This window comes from Cetorhinus maximus, chromosome 6 (assembly GCF_964194155.1).
Source record: "Cetorhinus maximus chromosome 6, sCetMax3.hap1.1, whole genome shotgun sequence".
Lineage (NCBI taxonomy): Eukaryota > Metazoa > Chordata > Chondrichthyes > Lamniformes > Cetorhinidae > Cetorhinus > Cetorhinus maximus.
In genome coordinates this window covers 22,643,007-22,667,547 of record NC_135884.1, presented here as the reverse complement: position 1 = coordinate 22,667,547, position 24,541 = coordinate 22,643,007, and the positions used below count along the sequence as shown (strand labels likewise).

At 42.2% G+C, this 24,541-nt stretch overlaps 1 protein-coding gene across 1 annotated transcript in view; it reads left to right on the top strand.

Annotated features, from left to right (window-relative positions):
• The window catches only part of LOC144681635 (protein shisa-5-like), an 82,883-nt gene that overhangs the window by 10,196 nt on the left and 48,146 nt on the right, over positions 1–24,541 (top strand). The window contains exon 2 of the mRNA XM_078543410.1: positions 6,562–6,616. Within this exon, the coding sequence (XP_078399536.1) occupies positions 6,562–6,616 (55 nt within the window). The remainder of the gene's footprint in view (positions 1–6,561; positions 6,617–24,541) is intronic.

Here is a 24,541-nt window from a genome sequence, read left to right as displayed (position 1 = left end):
TTGTGAAGATCCAGTCAGTCAAAGTGGTAAAGCTGAGTGCATGCTCATTCTGACCCTGATGAGGGTTTCCTGGTGTTCTATCTTAATTAAGTCATAGCTATTTTAAAATTGAACAGAAAAACTAGCAGCAGTACAAAATAGATTCTAGAATTGAAATCTCTTGCCAATGTCGATTTTTTTTTTTAAATCCAAAACTCCGTTTGGTGGGTCCCCCAAATTATTCTAGAAATAGAATTCAGCATGGCTGCACCTCTGTCAGATAGCTTCATTAGGGGCAAATGTGGGTTAGAAAAGGATACTATCATGCCCAAATCTCCCCCTCTCAAAGCTGTGTGCAGCCTTGTGGAATTTATCCTATCATTTTAAAATATTCTACAAAATTTACTGGCAGGCCTAACTTGTTTTAAAAATAGAAACAATCTATAACCATACCTCTGGGAAGGATAAGTGAAGATATTGGGGAAATTCCAGAATTTGGAGTATTGGTGGGGGAAGGGAAGGGAGATTGACATAACTAGTCAGAGGAGGTCTTCCCCACCCTGTCCTTCAGTGATTTTTCTTTTAGAAGAAATAGTTTTAATGATTTGAAGATAACTTAAAATTTGTGATTAGCATATGACTGGATCCTTCAATTATGGGTTTTGAATTGGAGCTGTCGTTTTTCAGCTTGTGAAATACAGGAAGTCGGTCAATTCAAAGTTACTTCCTGCCTGACAAACACCCTGCAATTGAATTTGGGTGGGGATGCATAGTGTGTAATTAAAGACTTGTCCTGGCATCACACTTAACTGCCAGATGCTCAGTTACATCCTCTTTTTTTCAAACTAGCTATTAGTTTTCCCTCCCATTCTCTAGGTATTGACTCCATGTGGGAGTAGCAGATAGGGGGAAAAGATAACCCTTAATAGACTCAATTGTGTTACATTCCTCAAGCGCCAGCTGTGACCATTCATATCCCATGCAATGCTGTAAATAACTGACTAAATAAACCTAGTGTTAAATTTTATGGAACCTTGATTTTAATCTATCTATATAATGTGTAGAAGGAGCTGTGATCAGTGCAGTGACATTATTGCAGAGTTCACCCTTATCTAAACCAGGTGAAATGTTTTTCAGGGTTTCCTGTGGGGTAGGTCTATTGGCCCACTGATTAGCTTGACTTTGAACTCCATAAACATGAATACTTACATTGCAGAACCATCTGATGTAACTTTTGTATTTGAAATCCTGGATTAATATTGCTCTTAATATTTTTCTGTTTACACCAGTTCTCTCTGCTCTGTTCCACCTGCAGTAGGATGGCCACAGAGAGAGCCCACCACCCCCTGTCCATCAACAGTTAATGGAAAATGATGGTTAATCTAGAGTCCCAGAGTTTTGATCTCGTCTGCATGGCTCATCATGCAGTACCCTAAAAGACAACGAAGACAGTAAATGCTTAGTAACAAATATTTTATTCACCTAAAGGAAAGATGAAATGCAAATAACAAAAACTGTGCAAAGATGAGATGTTCTTACGTAAAAGGAGGCTGTTGATAGCAGGCACGCGGTACCCTCGCTGATGAGGGCAGCCCTCAGATATCCAAGCAAAGTGTATTTTAGTGACTTGTGTGTTAGAACTGAACAGGAGGTGCCAGATCCCTCCTCTTTAAGCTATGGAAATCTTGGATCTCTGATTAGTGAAGTGTATGTGTTGGAGATTGCAGATTTGTGTTTAAACATGTCTGCACTCTGGTCCTTTCTGACAATGCACAGTGCTTTACCTGTTTACTTAGCAGAAGGGAGCAGGAGAGATGGAGGTGGAATTAATGAGTAGAAAATTGGAAGAAAGCAAATCAATCCCAATCAAAGTTGAGACAATACCATACATGTGAGAGGGCATTCATAAGTTCCGATTGGGCAAGTGTGTCCATTGCAATAATTTATTCATATTTTTTGTCATTGTTACTTTTGAATTGATAAATTCACTATATTTCTATAATCTCCTTATAGCCAATCAGGGGCCTCACAAATTGTTTTTAAATAACCGTCTATTTCTCTGGACAGTTAACTCTGCCGAGATGGTTAGGTTAGGTTCAGCTGGCACAAGGATTATATGTGCCGAACCATCTGACCATTGGTTGTTTGACTAACAGGGGAGTCAAAGGATATCGGGGGTAGGCTGACTGTGGCCTCCACTTCACAATCAGATCAGCCATGATCTTATTGAATGGTGGAGCAGGCTTGAAGGGCCAAATGGCCTACTCCTGCTCTTGATTTGTATATTCGCATGTAGACCTGCTGTGCTACAGCCCAAAATTACATCATGATGTTGGGACACTACATTTGCGAAGAACCAGAGCGTTCACAATCTTGATGTCATACTTGACCTCAAGATGAACTTCCACATATCCACAACCACATATCTGCACTATCACTCAGACTTCCTATTTTGACCTCTGTAGTGCTGCTCAACATTGACCCAGTCCTCAGCCCGAAATCCTCATTCATGCTTTTGTTACCTCTACTATTCCAGCGCACTGCTGGCCTGCTTTCCAGAGTCACTTGGTAAACTTGAGTCATCCAAAACCCTGCACGTGCCCTACCTCATACCAGGTTCCATTCATCCATCACCCCTGTACCCACCGATGTACGTTGACTCCCAGTTAAGCAAAGTCTCAATTTAAACCTAACCCCACCCCGCCCACTTCCTTGCTTTCAAAACACTCCATGTAATCTGCTCTAGCCCCACAACCCTCCGAGATCCCTGTGCTCGTATAATCCTGGCCTCTGAAGCATCCTGATTTTTAATTGTTCCACCACTGGTGGTTTTGTCTTCAGCAACCTAGGACCTAAGCTCTGGAATTTCCTCGCTTAAACCTCTCTGCATCTCCTACCTCTTTTTTCACCATTGGGATGCTCCTTAAAATCCCCCACTTTGACAAAGCTTTTGACCATCTTCACTAATATCTCTTTGTGGCTCGGTGTCCAATTTGGTTTTCTAACATTTCTGTGAAGCTCCTTAGGACATTTTACTCTGTTAAAGGTGCTGTATGAATGCAAGTAGTTGGCGGTGGTTGTTGTGCTCTCTTTGTACCTGATGCAACAGAGTTAAGTGTAAAAGCAGAAGAATGACATAGGGAGGTCATTTTAGGACCACTGTCCCCAGACCCAGGATGGCAATGTAAGAATGTCTGTTATGGCTGTTAATACAGCCTGAGACAAGTTTTAATGATGAGTTCTTTACCCTCTGGCTCCATCTCTGAAGACAGTGGCGAAGTAAGAGTGAGAGTGATGTGAAGTGAGAGTGACTGCCCTTGACATCAAGGCTGCATTTGATCGAGTGTGGCATCAAGAAGCCCTAGCAAAACTGGAGTCAATGGGAATCGGGGGGGAAACTCTCCACTTGTTGGAGTCATACCTAGCACAAAGGAAGATAGTTGTGATTGTTGGAGGTCAGTCATCTCAGTTCCAGGATATCACTGCAGGAGTTCCTCGGGGCAGTGCCCTCAACCCAACCATCTGCTTCATCAATGACCTTCCTTCCATTATAAGGTTAGAAGTGGGGATGTTCGCAAATGATTGCACAATGTTCAGCACCATTCACGGCTCCTCAGATACTGAAGCAGCCCATGTACAAATGCAGCAAGACCTGGACAATATCTGGGCTTGGGTTGACAAGTGTCAAGTAACATTCACACCACACAAGTGCCAGGCAATGACCATCTCCAACAAGAGAGAATCCAACCATTGCCCCTTGACATTCAATGGCATTACCATCACTGAAACCCCGACTATCAACATCCTGGGGGTTAACATGGATCAGAAACTGAACTGGACTAGCCATATAAATTCTGTGGCTACAAGAGCAGGTCAGATGCTAGGAATCCTGTGACGAGTAACCCACCACCTGACTCCCCAAAGCCTGTCCACTATCTGGAAGGTGCAAGTGTGGAGTGTGATGGAATACTCCCCACTTGCCTGGATGAGTGCAGTTCCCACAATACTCAAGGACTTGACACCATCCAGGACAAAGCATCCTGCTTGATTGGCACCACGTCCACAAACGTTCACTCTCCACCACTGATGCACAGTAGCAGCAGTGTGTACAACCTACAAGATGCACTGCAGGAATTCACCAAGGCTCCTTCAACAGCACCTTCCAAACCCATGACCACAAGCATCTAGAAAGACAAGGGTAACATGTAGATGGGAACACCACCACCTGGAAGTTTTCCTCCAAATCACTCACCATCCTGACTTGGAAAAATATCACCGTACCTTCACTGTCACTGGGTCAAAATCCCGGAACTCCCTTCCTAACAGCACTGTGAATGTACCTACACCACATGGACTACAGCAGTTCAAGAAGGCAGCGCACCACCACCTTCTCAAGGGCAACTAGGGATGGGCAATAAATGCTGGCCCAGCCAGTGAAGCCCGCATCCATGAATGAATAAAAAAATTACTGACAGTTTTTGGGAATAATTTTAAGAATATTACCCAGTTGAATGCAAAAACAAATTTGGAAGGGCCTGTGATAGAAACGGGGTTTGAAATCCCTACCGATGTGCCAAAAGTGTAGAAATTTGTAGAGTGCACAAAGTTTAGGTGTCCTTGGGCAGATTGGAACAATAAACATGTTTGCATCAGCTTGATACTCGTCCTCTGGAACATACTGGAGGGGGATGTTGGTGGTATGTGTAGCAGAGAAGAGGGAAAGGATTATAAACAAAAGAAGAATTGGAAGGGCATTAAATAAAGTCTAGTTTGATATACTCATATGAAACTCTCAAAAAGCCTAGGCTTAAAAATTTTTGAAACATTGCATTCAAAGTAAGATTATGACTTTCGCTGGGCAGGTTAAATCTTGTAAGCATTCCACATGCTGTCTGGAAATATTGTGATGATTTTAAACAATTGGGACACTGAGAACATGCATGGCTATGCCTGCACATGTGGTTATCCTGTGGTTGGGAAGTTATGATTTTGCATGTCTGATCTATTGAATTTAATCTTGCCACCATAAGAATTTAGGTAGTACATTGTTCTAGAAGCATCAATCTTTCAGCGTTCATTTTGAAGGTACTTGGGGGACTTAAGCTTGTTCAAAACAGTCAGTGATTTGTAAATATTACTTGGATTTGGGAGGTGACAACTCATTCAAGTCCTTTTGGAGAAGAAAGGGAGGTTGGCAATGGGCTGGTAGTTTGCAATAATTTGAATCGGCTTGATCACGCTGACTGTGAAAAATGCAATTAGATTAGGAAGCTCTGTTTGGTTGTTGGTCTCTGCCAAGTCTGCTGTTCTTGTCTGGGTGTTAGGGGTGTTACAATAGGCTACAATATCTCTAGACTAGGAAGGCAGAAATATCAGGACGGTGTTCTGTTCCAGTGACATTCTACAAGTGTGTGGACATCTGGGGGAGGATAAAGTTGGGAGGATAAAATTGGCCTGCGCTGTGATTTCTCACCTCCAACTTTTGCTTAGTTGCTCACCTGCATGAAAGAAAGTCTCCCATTTTATGTAGGGCCTTTCTCAGCCTCTTGAGTTCTCAAAGTGCTTTACAACCAATGAAGTACTTTTGAAGTGTAGCCACTGAAGCAGCCAATTTGCGCACAACAAGGTCCCATTAATAGCAGTGAGGCTTCTAGTACTCATGACATTGTACCACTGCAGGAATCATGACCTTCAGGAGATGATGAGGGGAAAGAAAATAAAAACAGGATAATTGTTAGAAGGGAGTCAACTTCTCAAACTTCTAACTCAATCAATTATTGAGTAAGGACAAATTCTAAAGTTAACCAGGTCAGTACTAATACACAATATGGATATGGTGTGTCAAAACCAGCATTCTTGGGACTGAGGCTATGCTGGATTTCGGATCTTGCCGGATTTCAGGTCGGATGATTTGGGCGATGGGCAGTTTGGGTCAAGTCAGTTTGGGTGAGGTCCAGGGTTGCTAGGATTGTGGAATAGACTGGCATGCAAGTGGTGAAGAGGATAATTAGTCCGGTGCCATGCCGCACCAGTGCAGCGCCTAGCCAAGTTGTCCAGGTAAATTTGTTTTTCATTTTATTCAATTGAAATTGATGTAAGTCACATTTTTAAAATGTCTGGTTTTTGGACAACTCCGGTTTTTGGACAGCCAGATTTGAGACAATACTGTGTGTTACACCTAGTGAAGAAATCTGGAATGACGGATACTGGATGTACACTAAAACTTGGACATATCTAGCGGCAAAAGAAATATGTCCTTGTCTTCTGACTGGATAGAGCAGGTTCAGAGAGGGCTAAAGCCTACTTAGCATTCCAAATGGTGATAAATAAAGTCATCAAATCTATTTGAGATTAAAGAGTTCTGTTGTAGGAACCTGAACTGAGTGTGAGAATCATAATCTAACTTCTGAAATATCTTGAATAACTGAAATGCAGAACAAACTTCAGCTTTCAATTAAATTACAGATCAATAGGTTCCTGTTTAGTTCATCTTGTGAAATGGCATATTCGCCTGCCTGTAAGATTTTTTTACTTTTGGAAATATCCATTTTGATATATATATATTTTTTTTATTCCACCCAGCTTCAGCGTACGATTGTGAAGATGATGATTCATCAATGTGTCGCCACCAAACTCAGTAAGTGTTTGCATTTTTATTTAAGCATTCATCGGGCATAATTTGAATCCTTTTCCAATCTGGGCATTTGCTTTGGAATGAGTTGTACCAATTAAGAGTAGCAGTCATCAGTTGTTGAGCTAGTGGTTTTGGCTTGCTGATCTCCAATTTGTCTGAGCACCAACAAGTGTTGAAGGTGGGGGTGGGGTGGAATTGGGTCGGTGGTGCAAAGTGAAATTTTCTTAACAAAAGACAGGAGATTTTCCTTTGTTCTCCCTTATGACCTGCTAACAAAATCGCTGGAACTTGGAAGTCACAGCCAATTTCTGAGAATGCAATTTCATTGGTAAGTTGTCTTAATTAAGAGAAGAATTTTGTTCCTGTGGTGATTTGGAAGCAGGTGAATAGAAGCCAGGTCATTGTGCATAGATAAGACATAGGAGTAGGCCATTTGGCCCCAAGCCTGTTCCGCCTTTCAACAAGATCATGGCTGATCTTCTATTTCAACTCCACTTTCTCGCCCATCTACATATTCCTTGATTCCCATAGTGTTCAATAAATTATCAATATCCATCTTGAATATACTTATTGAATGAGCATCCACAGCCCTCTTGGGTAGAGCATTCCAAAGATTCACAACCCTCTGAGTGAAGAAATGTTTTCTTATTTTAGTCCTGAATGGTTGACCACTTATCCTGATATTATAACCCTTCTTCTAAACTCTCCAGCCAAGGGAAACAGCTTCCCAGCAACTACTCAAATCCTTTAGGAACTTCATATATTTCAATATGATCACCTCATTCTCCTACACTCCAGGGAACAAAGGCCCATTCTATTTGATCTCTCATAGTGCAACCCTCACATCTCAGGAATCAATTTAGTGAACCTTTGTTCCACCCCAGAGCAAGTCTACCCCTCCTTTGATCAAGAAGTCCACAAATGTACACAGTATTCGAGTTGTGGTCTCATAAAAGCCCTATGTAATTGTAGTAAGATCTCATTACTCTTGTACTCAACACCCTTGCAATAAAGGCTAAAATAGCATTTGCTTTCCTGATTGCTTGCTGAGCCTGTAGGTTAACTTTTTGTGATTCTTGTACAAGGACCTCTAAATCACTCTAAATAATAATATTTACCAGTCTAATGTGGAAAAATAAACTGCTTTTTTATTCTTATTGTTAAGAGACACATAAACTACTTATTTCCTCTTACCATCTGTCTGTAAGCAGAAGGTGTTTTGAATTATTTTTGAAGTATGTATGGCGTGTTTTCCCAATTCTTCAGTTCGTGTGATCCAATTTACTGATAGTCTGCAGCAAACCCGTTATAATTAACTCAGAGGGTTAGTTTATTTCACTCCTCCTCTAGGTTTTGAATGTGTCCGCAACTTCCCACTCCACAACACACACACACACCACAGTGGGCTTTCTGTGCTTAGATTGGCAGAGACTTTTAAAATCGAGCAGGCTTCGTGGAGTTGAGAGGTGGTGACTGACTATTTGCTCAATCAGGCTGCTGGAGTCCTTTCCAGTTGATGGTAAAACAGCAGTCTGCGGATTTCTAAGTTCTCAAAGGCATGTAGGGAATTCAAAATGGTCACACAAGTCATGTGGCCTTCTTTCTCCACAATGACTTCAAAAGGGATGTTTATCCAGTGTCTGGAACTGGCTTTGACTTCAGTACTAATAATGTCCCAGTCACTAGTTGTTGAGAGAGTTACATATTGAGGGTCTAGTGTTGGGAACCCATTGTTTAGGCAGACCCTCTGACTGCATTAGAAGGGTGGGCTTCTCAGATGCAAATGACCCTTTGGTTCACTTTTGAAATATACCTGGATAGCCCCAGGTGTAAGATAAGTCTATTAGAAACTCGTCATGCCTGCTGAGCTGCTATGTGGGAGTCTCCTGGTTTTGTGATTACAAGGGGCATATACAATGAGTTATAAGATTCCACAGGCTTGAAAAAATAATTATTTTGTTCTTGTAACTCCTGGTGGTAGTTCCCAGACAAAGGGCCAACTTTATGGTCATGTGACTTATAGCAGCCATTTGTTTTGGTTTAGCAGAAAGCCCATTTTTAAAAATAGCAACAAGGATAAAGCTTTGAATATACAATGTTGGATTTCTTCTCATGTTGTAGGAACCCATCACTACCAAAGAGCATAAGTTTATACTTCCCACATTATACTTCTTCTGCCACTTTCTTGGCCAGTTACTTATCTGGCCTATATCCTTTTGTAGCCTCTTAGAACCCTAGAACCATAAAGTCGTTACTTTATAGGAGGAGGCAACTTCACCCATCATGTCTGTCAGCTCATTGTAAGAGTGATTCAGCCTGTCCCACTCCCTTGCCCTTTCCCTGTAGCACTGCAATTCTTTTCAAATTCCAAATCTCTTTTGAAAACTTTTTACTTTGTTAATCTCTCCTTTCTCTTTTTACACACTTGTAGAAGCTCTTGCATTCACATCCACCAGGTTCTTGTCCATGTCACATTCTGTGATTAGTGATCAACCTTTCAACTAGACCTAAAGTGCTTTTGTATACAAATACGTGAACATTTCATCTACATATTTAAATCAATCATCTGCATCTGTAATCTGTATGATATGTTAAAACTATTTGGTAACATTGTCACACTCCCAGTATAGTGAAATTATAGGTAACTCTGTAATGGTAATCCTATTATATCTAGTTTCTACTGAAATTGTGCTGTTACATATATAACAAAAAGACATATAATTTCCTCTGACTGGGAGCCATAGGAGAGGCTTTTATCCTTCGAAACATTCCTTAAAATCTACCTCTTTGACCAAGCTTTTGGTTACCTGACCTGGCCCAGATTTTCACTACTGAGGTGGGTATCTCTAGTTGGGTAATTCCCCAACTCGGCAGATCTGCCTCAGTTTAAAGGGCTCCATTAGACCCAATTTTCCCTCTGGGGAGGTCGGTGCAGGATAGAGTAGGGCCTCAGAAGCAGATCCTTGACAGCCATGGGTGGAGCAAGTGCTGAGGCGGGCTGGTTAGAAGGCGTGCCTCAGTACTCTGGGACTTTGTCTTGGTTGTTTTATAAGCTGTTCAGCCTTCTATTCTTTACCCCTCACAATATGTCATCATCCCCCACCACCCCCCCACCAACATAACCATGGCCCCTTATACCCCCCATGCCAACTCAATTCAGTTCAAGCCACTCACCCACACCCATGTACCCTCATTGCCAACCCCATAGCCATCCCCCAGTAACCAACATGGGCAGACATCAGGAGCCATGTGGAGATGAAAAAAATAAACTTCTAATAAATCTAATGCAGCTCTCCTATGCATTTAATGGTTGAAAAATCTCCCATTTGTAGAACCCATTCAAAACTTTTAAATCTCCGCGAGGTTAATCTAATATAAAAACAAACACGTTTCTATTCAGACCCCATATCAAAGACAGCGAATCCTTTAATAGCCTCTTTAAGCTGCCAATAAAACTGTCAACTCCGAACCCGCAGCTGAGATAATTGTAGCTTTTGAAACTCAGATGAGCATTCATAATGACATAATAAAAGCCCTTGATGAAATGTGAACAAAAAGCTCATTGAAAGTCCATGACCAGATGCTATTATTTTTTTCTAACCTTTACCTGATGGTCTTGCAATCAAAACAGTCCAGCAGAGGGTTTTTAAAAACTCTGTGACAGCTTCAACCTGTTATTTTTAATGTTTAAAGAGTAGGGTATTAAGAAAAACTTAATACCATGACACTTAAACAGAACTTATCTGCCCCCTTCAAAAGTGTTTACATCTACTCCATCAATTTGTGACTCCCACACTATTGGTTAAGGCCCTTGCAACGGCCTAAATAGGGTCTGGTTGAACTTGGTGAGGAATGTTCATGCTCTGGTGTTGAGTGCTTCCAGAATACCATACCATATACACAATCAAGCAAGGTATTCTATCCCAACAATGTCTACCATCTGCTCTGTGTGAGGTTAAATCATTGGTAGTTTTGTGCTGTGAAACTGAAATAAGACAGTTCAAATTCCTTTAATTTTCAGCCCTTGGCAGCAGAGATAATCCCAAAAATCTGACCTGGAATGTAATCCAGATTCCAGAGGTCGATTTACAGTGCCCTCTAGTCTTTTTGCTACATCTTGCCATGCTTGAAACATCAGCAAATATAATTGCCATTCCAATGCTGTAATATTGGATAGAGACAATCTATTAAGCATACTGGCCTAAGATGAAAAGAATGAAGAGTTGCCTGTGGATTTATAACTGCAGTTCCTAGGGAAATTACGGGTTGCCATTACAAAGTTACTACATGCTTCCAAGTTGCATCAAACTTTCTGGTACAATATTAACAGTCTGTCAAACATTACTTTTGTACTCAGCAGTGAATTTTGAATGTTGTCACAGCGTTGATATTTGGAAATGATTCTGTAAAAAGGCAGAACACAGAAAAAGCATTGCTCCTCCCCATCATTAACCTATTACAAACTGGGAAATAGACGTGGATGATGTAGTCACAAATAATCAAATGGCACTCGAAACAGTGTGGTGTCCTGTTGAGGGGATCTGGGCCCTGTGTACAGCTGGTTGTGTCTCAACCACTCGGAAGAAGCTGATTACTGAGGCAGTAATCACACAGAGCCTCAGTGAAAAGCACTGCTTTTTCTGGAGGTGTGACTTTGCCTTAACTAGCTTTTTTAAAATCTGTTTTACAAAATGCTGTTTCCAAAATGATGCATTTGCACATTCTTAATAAAACCTTAAAAATTACCACAGGAGCTTCTGCAGTATTTTCAAAGAATGTTTTCAGAAAAAAAATCCATGTATATTTTCACAAGAGCTTTCTAAGCAATGGCTCAAAATGCTTTTCTATCTGTTCCCCTTTGCTCTAATGCACTGAATCTAATGGCTCTGCTCCTCCCCATCACTAACCTATTACAAACTGGGAAATAGACGTGGATGATGTGGTCACAAATAAGCAAATGGCACTTGAAACAGTGTGGCGTCCTGTAGAGGGGATCTGGGCCCTGTGTAAACAGGGCAGCTGGTTGCGTCTCAACCACTCGGGTTGAAGAAGCTGATTACTGAGGTATGCAGGATCTAAATCAGTAAGCATAAGTTAAAACATTTAATTCAGTGTAAAATCATGTGCAGAAAGTGAAATAAAGAGAAGGAAATAAAAACTGGATAAAAAGAGAGATGAGACAGAAAAGAGAGACAGGAAAAAAAATCATAAAAGTAATTTTTGGAAACCTCCAATAATGATAAATATCTGAAGCAATGGGACTCCGCATTTGTAAAAATAATTTTCAGTGCCAGAGAGGTTGTTTGGCAATAACCAAGACTTATCATGCCATCTAAAAATTCCCTTACCCTTGAATGGACAAGCCCTGAATTTTTCCGGCATGTTTAATGGGAATCTAGTACAGCAACTGCACAAGTGTGTTTGATTGCCATATCTCTCAGCCAGGTACTAGTGTAATGAAGCTTGTGATGAAACGAGGCAAATTAGACAGCAACTTCCTGATTTTCATGTTTAACTGCACATGTATGGATACCAGAAATTTCTGCCCAGTTTGCAAGGGTTTATGAGGTGGTTATGTTTTAAACTGTCTATTTTAATTCAAGGTAGAAAGGGAGCATGTGACTTTCTGCTCGTTCTGCCCAGTTATAAGCTGATGTGGCCTGGGTCAGGTGCTATTGAAATCCACATGGCAGAGTTAACACCTGAAAACGAAGGCAGAACAGCTAGATTTGCCATAGGTAGACTTACAGACTCTCAGGCAGTCGGCTTTCTTAAAAAGAAAAGGCCTGAGCACAAAAGTAGAGAGTTTTGAACAGAGAGACTGGGACAGTATCTGCTGCGGTCAGCAGGGGAAAAATGCTATTTCTCTGGTTAGCTACCAGGCACGATATGGGTGAGAAGGCATTCTCTGTCAAAGGGACTGAACCCATGGAAATTTAAGGGCACTGGAAGGTTTGCCCTGGCACGACTGGGGGAAGGAATTGCCAGAGTGAGCCGTGTGGTCGATTTCAGGATTTCTCAGAAGACTGAGGGGAAGAATCTGCGACAGTCATTGGACATTGCAACTCAGTAAAACAGGGAGAAGTGATCCCGTTGGAAGCTGGAAGTAACTTTGGACTGGTTCCTGTAATGACTGAAATTCTGTGGCGCGCACGCTGTAACGTATAAATGTGACATGGGGTTTTCGATTGTGATTTGAATGCTGATAAGGGATATCTTTTTTGTACTTTAGTGTATTAGTTGCATGCTAAGTAATATTTAGTCTATGTTAACCTTAATTCGTTACAGTCAGTCTTCAAACGTGAAACCTTGTTATGTGACCCTTTGAGTCAGTCACTGGGAATTCAAACCTCTTTTTTTTATGGGAAATGTAACAACTCCTTAACAAAGGTGGGCACTGATAGCCTCACTATTGTGTCCACTTCAAAATCTGGGCTCATGCTTTGAGCAAACATGTGTTTTAATTTTGCTTTTCATTCCAGAAACATAAAGTGGAATGTTGGTCACAGAGTAGCAATCAGTTTAAAACAAAATGAAGAACTTTCTGGAGTTTCCCTTTGCTTAACTGTTGTGGGTGTAATGGACTGATAATCTTAAATGAGTTAAGCATGAGAAGATGGGCACCTCTCTGTAAGGTACACGCAGCTTAACTCTGAAATGATTTACAGTCTGTTTCCAGTGCTCTACACTTGTGCCAAAAAAACACCAGTACTTGCTAATTATTACTTGTACTTAATCTACTCTATCCTTTTAATTTTGCACATTCTATCTAATCTGGAATAGTAAAGACATGGCTTACTGCTTTGAGTGAATACGGATTACAACCAACAGCTATGTTGCTGGATAAGATTTGAAACCTCAGTGCAAGTTGCTGCTATTCTACAGGGTAATGGCTTATCTGAAACATTATCTGATTGCTGTAGAAGAAATTGGGAGGCATGCCCTATTGTAACCATAAAAGTGAAGCACTACTCTGCAGCCCAAAAGCAGAGTGTTCACAATATTTCAATGGGCATAAGTTTTGACTTAGAAACCTATGACAAATTAAGGTGGCGATGGAAGTTCTACTGCTTAAAGGTAGTTGGTCTATTCCTTATGGATGTCCTTGCAGCTGTGCACGGACTCTGTTCACATTCTTCAAATGGCTATTTTCTCCCTTTCAGCTTTTTTTTTACAGCGCATTTACAGCATTTTTTTTTCAAGTAATGGTTTGCAGCACTGTAGGGAAAAGGAACAGATGTTCAGCCATGGCAGAAGAGATGAACAGAAGTTTGGTCAAAAATGGTGAATTTTAAGAAGGTTTTTAATGGAGTGTTGAGAGATGGAAGGTTAGAGTAGAAAGTTCCAGAGATTGAGTCAAAGTGTACTTCTCTCATTTAAGATGTTAGAAAAAATGCTAAATAGTTGCTGGCCTCTTAACATGACCAGTGCAGATAATATCTTTATGTCCTTCGTTGACCACATGCTGCCTGAAAGGCCTTTTTAACTATTTTGGAATTTGTTCTCTAGCACCTCTATACAAAAATTGTGCACATTCAGCCTTATGGGAGGTTGTTTCCAAGAGGAAGATTTTGAAGAATAACATGGAGCAAGGCCTCTTAATATTGCTTCAAAAGGAACAATCCTGCTTCTTGCCTGCCTTTCTATCATTATCAGTTTTAATGGGGGAAGATTCTGACTTCAACAACTGAGACCAGCTTTTAGAGAGTTGACAGCGTCCTTCAATAACTGTCCTTGTCAGATATCCTGCCAATGAACTCAGTACATGCATTGTGCATCAGTTGATCATCAGAAATGTTTTACATTATTGCTCAAATGAGTTGGCCTTGTGAAATGCTATCTGTTTCTTTCCTACAGCAGCTTGTACAGCTGTTTCACCTCCACAGCAATGAGCCACATAATAACTCCATACTTCTATTTGACAAGAGTCAAAGACTTTAAATCTGACCCTCTGGTCAAGTGAAACGTCTCCCAGTGAGAAAAAGCAGAAACTTGCATTTATATGGTGCCTTTAACATGGTAAAATGGCATGAGGTGCTTCACAGATGGATTGTCAAACAAAATTTGATGCCAAGCCACATGAGGAAATATTAGGACAGATGGCAAAAGGTTTGGGCAAAGAGGCAGATTGTAAGGAGCCCCTTTAAAGGAGGAGAGTGAGGGCTTTTCCCAAAAAAAAGGCTTGTATTTATATAGTGTCTTCTCATGACCACAATGTCCCAAAGCGCTTTACAATCAATGAAGTACTTTTGTAAGTAGGAAACACACCAGCCAGTTTGCGCACAGCAAGCTCCCATGAACAGCAATGTGCTAAGGACCACATAATTTGTTTTTGTGATGTTGATTGAGAGATAAATATTGGCGTGGACACTGGGGATGACTTCCCTGTTCTTCTTCGGAAAAGTGGCAAGGAATCTTTTGCATCCATCTAAAAGGACAGACAGACCTCGGTTTAACGTCTCATCTGATAGAAAGTATCTCCATTAGCGCAGCACTTCTTCAGTACTGCACTGGAGTGTCAGCCTTGATTTTTGTGCTCAAGTTGAGGAGAAGGATTTGATCCCACAGCCTTGTGATTCACAGGCGACCAAGGTACCAACTGAACCACAGCTGATGTTAGAGAGGTGGACCGGCTTAGGGGGGAGGTTCTGTAACTTTGGCCCAGGTAGATGAAGGCAGTAACATTTAAATGTATTGACAGTGTGGTTATGAATCTCCACCCTCTCAAAATATTTAAATAAAATGTGCTTCAAGTCAGGGGTGCAGAGGGTCCAGTGGACCGTCAAACACTTTTTAAACTTGGCCAGATCCCACGTTAAGTAGATGGATCGTCCATGGGAACTTTGCATCGTTCCACCCCAAAGCCAGGTTAGGACCAACTTTGCATTTGTACCTTAATTTTTGTTTCATTGTCATTCCGAGTTGCCTTTTCCTTCACAGTGACAGCATAGCTGCAGTCAGAAAATATTTCTCTGGATTATTAATCCATGATCAGTAAGCATAGCAAACGAGAAAAACGTGGTCGCAACAAAAGTGTGCTGCTTATTTTTCTTCATCTTGGGGCTCAATTCTTCTTTGCCTATGCTGGTTAAACTTGTATCAGACACTGGTTAGGCCACATTCAGATGACTATGAGTAGCCTGGGGGCCCCTTTATAAAAAGGGTTTATAACCATAATTGAGCATAGGGCACAAATTCACCAGAATGGTACCGAAGATTGAGGAAGCTTGATGCTGGGATTGTTTCCACTGCAGCAGCAAAGATTAAGACAACGTTCACGAGAAGTTTTTAGAATCTGTGAAGGGATTTGATTGAGCGAATAGGAAACATCTATTTCCACAGTGCTGAGGGGTCATCAGTTAAAAATTACCACTGAGAGTGAGGAGACTGGTTAGGAAAAGTTACATAAAATATTTTTGCAATACAGGAGGCTTTGCCAGCGACCAAGACCATTACATCCATTAAGGGACATGTGTTAGATATTAGGCAAATATTTGAACTGGAGGAAGATGCAGAACTATGGGGAAAGCTTGGGACAGGGTGATTAGTTTTGAAGCCCAGACATGATCTAATTGGCTTATTCCTGTACTGTAAACCTTTGGTTCTGTGTAACACAAATGAAGGGAATTCTTTAGTTGGCAGAGCTGGCTCTGTAACTTTTTTAACAGAGCTTTCTATGTCTCCTTTTTATCTGCAAAGCAAAGAAGGCAATAAACTGTCTTAAGATTTCTTTCCCACCCTGACAATCTCCATGTTTGCTTAAATCAACCATTCGAAGGACCTACCTAAGAGTTGAAGCAGGAATCAAATATAAACAGTGGAGGATGACATGTAGAGGGAGGGACTAGCATTGCTCCCTCAAAACCTGAAGAAAGTATAGAAGTTTCTCATTTATGCTGTAGTATGCAAAGTACAAGTGGTTTGAAGTACTTTCTGCAGCTGCTCTTGCACTATTTACCTGCTGCCAATGCAGGATATGTCATAGCCCAGCTACACCACATTGTTTGCATTGACACAATGCTAAAAAATATACCTTGCACTGATGCAGGCTATTTTTGGTTTAACTGGCATGCTGACTTTATTTCAAGCCCTCACACTACTGTGGTCAGTAACTCCTGCGGACTAATTCTATTGCCACCCCCAACAAATAATTTAAGGAGGAATGACAGATCAAAATGACATCTATTTTCAGAATTATGTTGAGCGAAATGGATGGATAATTAAGTTGTATAATACTCATCATTTTGGCTTTTGACCAAATTAATTTAATTAGGTGCATAGAGAGTAGAGTACTTTTAAAGGTAGTTTAAACATATTGGCAGTGAATATTTGACTGGGGTTTCAGCATCTTATGGTCAGTATTTCATGCTGTTGTACTGACCATAAGATGTAGGAGCAGAAGTAGGCCATTCGGCCCATTGAGTCTGCTCTGCCATTCAATGAGATCATGCCTGATCTGATAATCCTCAACTTCACTTTCCTGCCTTTTCCCCAAAACCCTTGATTCCCTTACTGATTAAAAATCTGTCTATCTCAGCCTTGAATATACTTAACGACCCAGCCTCTACAACTCTCTGCGGTAAAGAATTCCACAGATTCACTGCCCTCTGAGAGAAGAACTTCCTCCTCATCTCTGTTTTAAATAGGCAACCCCTTACTCTGAAATTGTGCCCTCTGGTCCTAGACTCTCCCACGAGGGGAAACAACTTCTCAGAATCTACCCTGTCAACCCCCTAAGAATGTTATATGTTTCAATAGGGTAGCCTCTCATTCTTCTAAACTCCAATGAGTACAAGCCCAACCTACTCAACCTCTCCTCATAAGAAAATCCCCATTTTTATACTCCATTCCCATTTGAAATAAAGGCCAACATTCCATTTGCCTTACCTATTACCTGACGAACTTGTATGCTAGCTTTTTGGGATTCATGCACGAGGACCCCAAATCCCTCTCTGCTGCAGTTCTTCAGTATTTTTTCATTTAAACAATATACAGCTCCTCTCTTCTTCCTGCCAAAGTGCATAACCCCACACTTTCCCACATTATAGTCCATCTGCCAAGTTTTTGCCCACTTGCTTAACCTGTCTATATCCCTCTGTAGACTCCTTGTGTCATCCTCACCACTTGCCTTCCCACCTATTTTTATGTCATCAGCAAACTTGGCGATAGTACATTCATTTTCCTCATCCAAGTCATTAACATATATTGTAAATAATTGAGCCCCCATCACTGATCCCTGGCACTCCATTAATTATAGGTTGCCATCCTGAAAATGCCCCCTGTATCCCAACTCAGTGTCATCTATTAGTTAGCCAGTCCTTTATCCATGCTAATATACTATTCCCAACACCATGGGCGCTTATCAAGTAGCCTTATGTGTGGTACCTTATCGAATGCTTTTTGGAAATCCAAATATATTACATCTACTGGTTCCCCTTTATTTATCCTGGTTGTTACCTCCTCAAAGAATTCTAATAAATTTGTCAGGCATGATTTCCCCTTCATGAAGCCATGCTGACTCTGGTTGATTAGATTATGTATTTCTAAAAACTCTGCTATTACATCCTTTATAATAGACTCCAACATTTTCTCAATGACAGATGTTAAGCTAACTGGCCTATAGTTACCTGTTTTTTGTCTCCCTCCCTTTTTGAATAAGGGTGTTACTTTGGCAGTTTTTCAATCCTCTGGGACTTTTCCAGAATCTAAGGACTCTTGGAAGATTACTACCAGCGCATCCATTATCTCTGCAGCTTTTTCCTTTAATATCCTAAGATGCAAACCCATCAGGTCCAGGTGACTTATTGGCCTTTAGCCCCATTAGTTTCCCTAGCACTTTTTGTCTAGTGATAGTTATTGTATTTATTTCCTTCCTCCCACCTCCACCTTTTGCCTGTGATTAGAGAGATGATTGCAATATGCATGCATGATAAGATCATGATGTGTCACAGACATGTGTTTGCTGGTCCCAAGGAACTCATCAGTGACCTGAAAGACCCAATTTTTAAAAAAAAATGTCTTTGATGTGAACAATTGAAAAGGTAGTGCATTCAGTGAGACCAATGGTTCAAGAACCAGTTGCCGAAAACAAATGGAAAAGCAGCTTAAAGCTAAGTTCTTGGTTCTGGAACAAGCCCAGATCTGTATTTTGCCACAGGTTGGTGCCCTTCTGTTTTTTACCCTCCTCTCCTGTTGATGTGAGTGACAGAAAATATATTTTTGAGCCTGTAGATGGTTTTATCTATGGACTGGTTACATTGGTTCTGTTCTATTGCATTTCTCTTCACATGCTCCCTGTTATGACCACAGCTGGTGTTAATTACTGCGTAAACCAAATCCTAGAGGGAAACTTGGCTTATGGGCCATACCCTTTTTTTTTGTATTCTCAAAACGAGAAGATAACGTACCAATCTCAGCAGGAAGAGGTCCGGTAACACTTTTTTGGGATTTTAAAAATTATAAGTAAAAGTTTTATTAACAAGAATAAAAGAAAACTTAAGCAGACAAGATTGCAGTTACGCAATTAAGGTTAGTATTACAAAACATTCCCTAAAAAGACTCATTACTTGGTTAGATCCACAAGGAAACACCTTCCAGGCAACATTTCCTTATAGGTGCTTAACTATTCGCAATCCAGTAATATTACCCAATGCAAACTGCTGTACCTTTTAATAGAGGCATACCATATGCCCTCTCAACTCTCTCCCACTCTGCTGTGGAATCCAAACTTCAGAATAAAACTGCTTGTTGCAGCCCAAGACTTTTCTGGCTTGACTAGATGGCTTGTTCAAATGGCATCTGCTCCCAGCCCAAAGCTAACAGCTCTCAACTCGGCTCCAGCTGCTATCTCAACAGCTATCCGCAGCTATATCTCACAGCTCCACAGTAACTCTAAAATACCTTCCCCTCCCCATCTCTGGTTCCATTGTTCTCACACCTCTTTGAACTCCAATTCTTCCGAATATAAAATCTTTCATGTCTCTACCTTGTCTTTGCTTTCGAGTCAATAAAATATAATACCCCCCCTTCTATTTACCTATGGAACTCCTGCAAGATGCAAACATGTGTCTTGTAACCTCTGACTCCCCTTTGATATTCAAACAAACCCTCAATTTATCTAAAAATTCAAATGTTGGATCTAACCTATTTACTTGTACCTCAAACCCAACACCTCTATCCCTTTCATCTTTCAATCTCTCTCTCTCTCTCTTTCAATCTCTCTCTCTCTTTCAATCTCTCTCTCTCTCTCACACACACACCCCTTTTCTACAGAATAACACACGATTCCCCAAAAATATTTTAAAAATCAATTTCTCACACTCCCTCCAAGTGATGATGTAAATATGTTTATCTACAGGCTCACTCCATTATCTATACATGATAGATTTTGATTAACTTAAATCACTTGCTGTTTTTTTTTTAAATTACTCTTGGGATGTGGGTGACGCTGTCAAGGTTGTGAATTATTGCCCATCTCTAGAAGTCCTGGAAAGGTTTGATACAACTGAGTTGCTTGTTAGGCCATGGCAGGGAGTAGTTAAAAATCAACCATGTTTGTGTGGGGCTGGAGTCACGTATAGGTTAGGCCAGTTAAAGCCAGCAGATTTCTCTCGTGAAAGGGCAGTGGTTGGGTTTTTGCAACAATCCGACAGTTTCATGGCCATTTTTTACCGATAGAAGTTTTCTGTTCCCAGATTTCTTCAACTGAATTCAAATTCTCAAACTGCCATGGTGGGATTTGAACTTGCGTCCTTTAGCCCAGGCCTCTGGATTACTGGTCTAACAATATAGACGCTACATTTATTGGATTACAATTGTCTTGGATGCTTCATGGCCAAGTGATATCTTAGTAACTATGAGAACATGTGGAGTTTCAGAAGCAGAAATTGGTGCAGATCAGAAATGAAACCTGTGAATACCATTCTCTGCACCACATACAATTACACCATATACAATGTTAACAAACCAACATATTCCTAGAGATAATTTTAATATGGGATATGTTATTCCATTCACCGTTAAATAGTGCGGACTGCTTGGGTTGAATTTTTAGTTTCCTGTGGTGAACAGAGGCGGGCAGGAGATAAAACAATTGGCACTGACCTGGAAAGACTGAAGGCTGAGCAGAGTAAGTGGAAAAGGAGCACATGGAAGAGAAGCTGCAAGCTGCATAGTTAGCAGAGGAGGCATCCAAGTGGGAGAGCCTGAACCTTTGAAATGTCAACAGCACGTGCTTCAAATAGAATCACTTGAGAAAGGAAAGAATGGAAAGAATGTCAGTGCTGAGTTCGGGCAGCAAATCATTGAACCGCAGATGCAGATTAACACTATGGGGTGAGATTTGTGGCCCCCACTGGCATATTGTAAGGCGGGGATGGGGGCCCACTGCCTTCCTGCCCACCCCCCAACCTGTCCCCCATTTTACAGGGAGTTGGTAAGGCATCAGGCAGCCGGCCAACCATGTGTCTATTGAGACTCTTAAGTGGATAATTAACTACCATTCAGCTTGTAAGGGAATGTGGAAGGATGCCACCTAGCCCAGCTGCTCTGACCGCATGGGCTGCTGTCATCAAGCAGGGTGCTTACCTCTTCGGGAGATTCCTGTGTCCATTAGGGGCATTATCCCCAAAATGGTACCCCCAGTTGTGTCTCACTCTGGCCTCTAAACCCCTTGTCATCCCCCCCCCTCTCCCTGCCCACTTCCCTGAGGTCTCCACTCCCTGCCCACCCAAAATACCCAGACTTAACTTACAAGTCCGGGAGATTTGGGCCCAGATCTTCCAGTCTCTGAATCATCAGGGAGCTGGACATAGCCAGAAGATGCACTGCGCTATGCTACCCCTCCAAGGTCTCAATGCAGTCACCGACTTGGACAGTTCCAACCTACTTACCTGAAGAGTTACCCCAAAAACATTTGACAAAAAGTCCTAGTCTATCTCCTGGATAACTATACAACTGTCCCTCCGACTTCCCTCCCCTGACCCGTCCTTACCTGGCCCCACCACCTAACTGCCCCCGACCTAACAACTCTTCCAGACTCGACCCGACTACCCCCCGAACCACCTACCCAAGCACCCACCTACCACCCTACCCACTTCCACCTCATCAAGCTGCAACCCTACCACCTCACTCACCTGCCTCCTTGCCATCCTATCCACCTGCCATCCTACTTGTTTACCTCACCCACCCTCCTTACCCACCTACACATTTTCCCATTCACTCACCCAGTCAGTCAGACACTTGTACACTAAAAGCTGTTAAAAGTCCCAAAGCTTTTAGTGAACACTTACCAGGATATGGCAGCTAGTGTCATAAAAAGGGGGCGTGGCTTGTCTTCCCCCAACGATCCAGCGCTGTGAGGAAACAACTGGATTGAAGGTACGCTCCGCATTTCTAAAGAAGCCGCGATCGGAAGTCCCGACCAGAAATGCGGATCTCTGGCAAAGCACAGAAAAGCAGGAACAGGGCAGCAATCCCGACTGTAATTGCCACTTCGTGGAAGATTCAGCCAAACTTCTTCCTTCCTGGGGATTGTTTGTAGTTCCAGCAGTGGCCACCACTGGCCTGCACTTTATGCTCCCCCCGCCGGCGGGATTGGAGTGGCGGAGGGGAGCATGAAATTGAAGGATAAAAGCAAAATACTGTGGATGCTGGAAATCTGAAACAAAAACAAAAATTGCTGGAAAAAACTCAGCAGGTCTGACAGCAACTGTGGAGAGGAAGACAGAGTCAATGTTTCGAGTCCGTGTGACTCTTCATCAGAAGGAAATTGAAATTGAAGGAAATTGAAATTGATGGAAATTGAAATTGAAGGAAATTGAAATTGAAGGAAATTGAAATTGAAGGAAATTGAAATTGAAGGAAATTGAAATTGAAGGAAATTGAAATTGATGGAAACGGATTCCCTCCAGGTTCCTGCCAGTTCTGGCCATGCGGTGATTTTATGTTGGGATGGGCAAGGCCTTAGGCGGGAAGCCCACCCTTGCCCAATTGAGGCCCTTATTGTTGACCACGTAAGGCCGTTTCCTGCCCAGCCTCAACATTTAGGCTGGCAGGAGGATTGAGTTGGTGTGGGGGAAGCCTGGAAATCAATGGACTTGGACCTTGGGCAGGAAAGGTGGGGTGGGGGGGGGGCACCTCTAGCAGAAGACCCCTTTTGAAGTGGGGCACCCCCCTCCTTAAGGTCCTGTGGCCTCTGGACGTCCCTCCCCCACCCCCCCATCCTGGCCTCTCCCTCAAGTCCCCGATCACCCATTTGCACCCCCCCCCCCTTACTCGGGCCTTCCCTACCCTCCCCGCCCAGGGCCCTTTAAACTTAAGTGGGCCTCCGGTGCTCGGACTTAAGTCTCAGATGTCCTCATGTACATCCTCTTCTGTCCACTGCAACTCCTGTCACTGAAGGGACTGGAGAGCTGCTGGCCAATCTGATTGGCCAGCAACTCTCTAAGGCGGGACTTCCTCCTGAGTGAGGGTTGGATGTCCCGCCTGCAGCTGCTTCACGCTCATTTGAGCATAATATGGCTGCGGGGCACTGGGAGTTGGTGGGGATGTGTTCCCTGCCAACTCTTTGTATAGAGGGAAGCAAGACCCCGCTATCCAAAAAATTTAGGCCAATGTCTTCGAGCACTCCTGGGATTACACTGCTGCCAGCCAATCAAATTGTCCAGCAGCTTTCGAGACTGGGACTTCCTGTCCCTGAGGGACAGAGGTCCCACTCACAAGTGATTAAGGCCATCCAGAGCGTTTGACCATTGCGAGGCAGCTGGGTTTAAAGTTTGCGAGGGGCTGACCGTTTTTTAGGTGGGGATGGGGGAATGGGTCATCTGTCCCCTCATAAATCCACCCTTGTATCACAGTTGGCAAATAATTTACTGAAGACAAATAACAAATTCTGAGAAATGCTGGAACATTTAAAGGAGGAAATAAAAAAATGCAAGAAGCCAAGCAGAGCGGGCACAGCAGGAAGCTGAAAAACTGGCAGAAGGCAGGCACACAATGGTTGAAAGGGAAATATAAGCTGTGGCATCGTAATGCAAGGGCTTGAGAAGTACTGCCAGGCCGAAGACTGACTGTAGCATGCTGCTTCAGCTCTGAGGAAGTGGTACAAAATTCTATCACCAAAGTGATACCATGAACAATGTTTTTGACAAAAGCAAACAAGCTATAAGTGACTCTTATGTTGTTCAGTTTAATTTTGCAAGTTGATTATTGATCATCTTTAGTTTAAATGTAATGGGTTGAGTTTTCATCTTCGAGGTGGATAGTGGGAGTCAGGAAAATTCCTGGCTCGGCAGGCCCGCCCTGCGAGAAAGTGCCCGCAACGACAGGATTTTCATTGCAGAGGCGTGGGCGTCGACTGCCGTTGGACTGGCCGACCCCATTAAAAAGCCACAGGGGCTGCCAGGTGAGGAGGTGGGCTGTTTAAAAGGCCAATGTTGAAACTGTGTGCCTTTGTCCCAGTTAAAATAAAAACAGTAAAGTCCTTTCACACCCCCACCTCCCCCCACCTCCCCCGCACACTCCCCATGCCACATCGTGAGGTGCTGTGAACCACGAGTCCTTTAAAAGCTGGCCCAACCCCCATGAAAATTGCAGAGCACCAGGATATGCATATCTCTACAATGGAGCCAGTCAGGTCAGGAGTGCAGGATGTAGACTCTAGACCTGAATCACCCTGCGCCTTTAACTGGCACTGTTAAAAATCGGAAACCCCGGGAATGGAGATGGGAATCCCTGAATCAGGCCCTGACTGCCATTTTCACCACACCATGGGGTCCCCCTGACTCTAAAAAAATCCAGCCCAATATATCAGAAATGTTAATGATTGAAATAGTTATTGATGTTTAGAGGAATTTTATTCTTTTTAAAGAAAGAGGGAAGTTTTCTTGTTATATTATTCAAAAAGAGTTAGGAACTATATTGTTATGT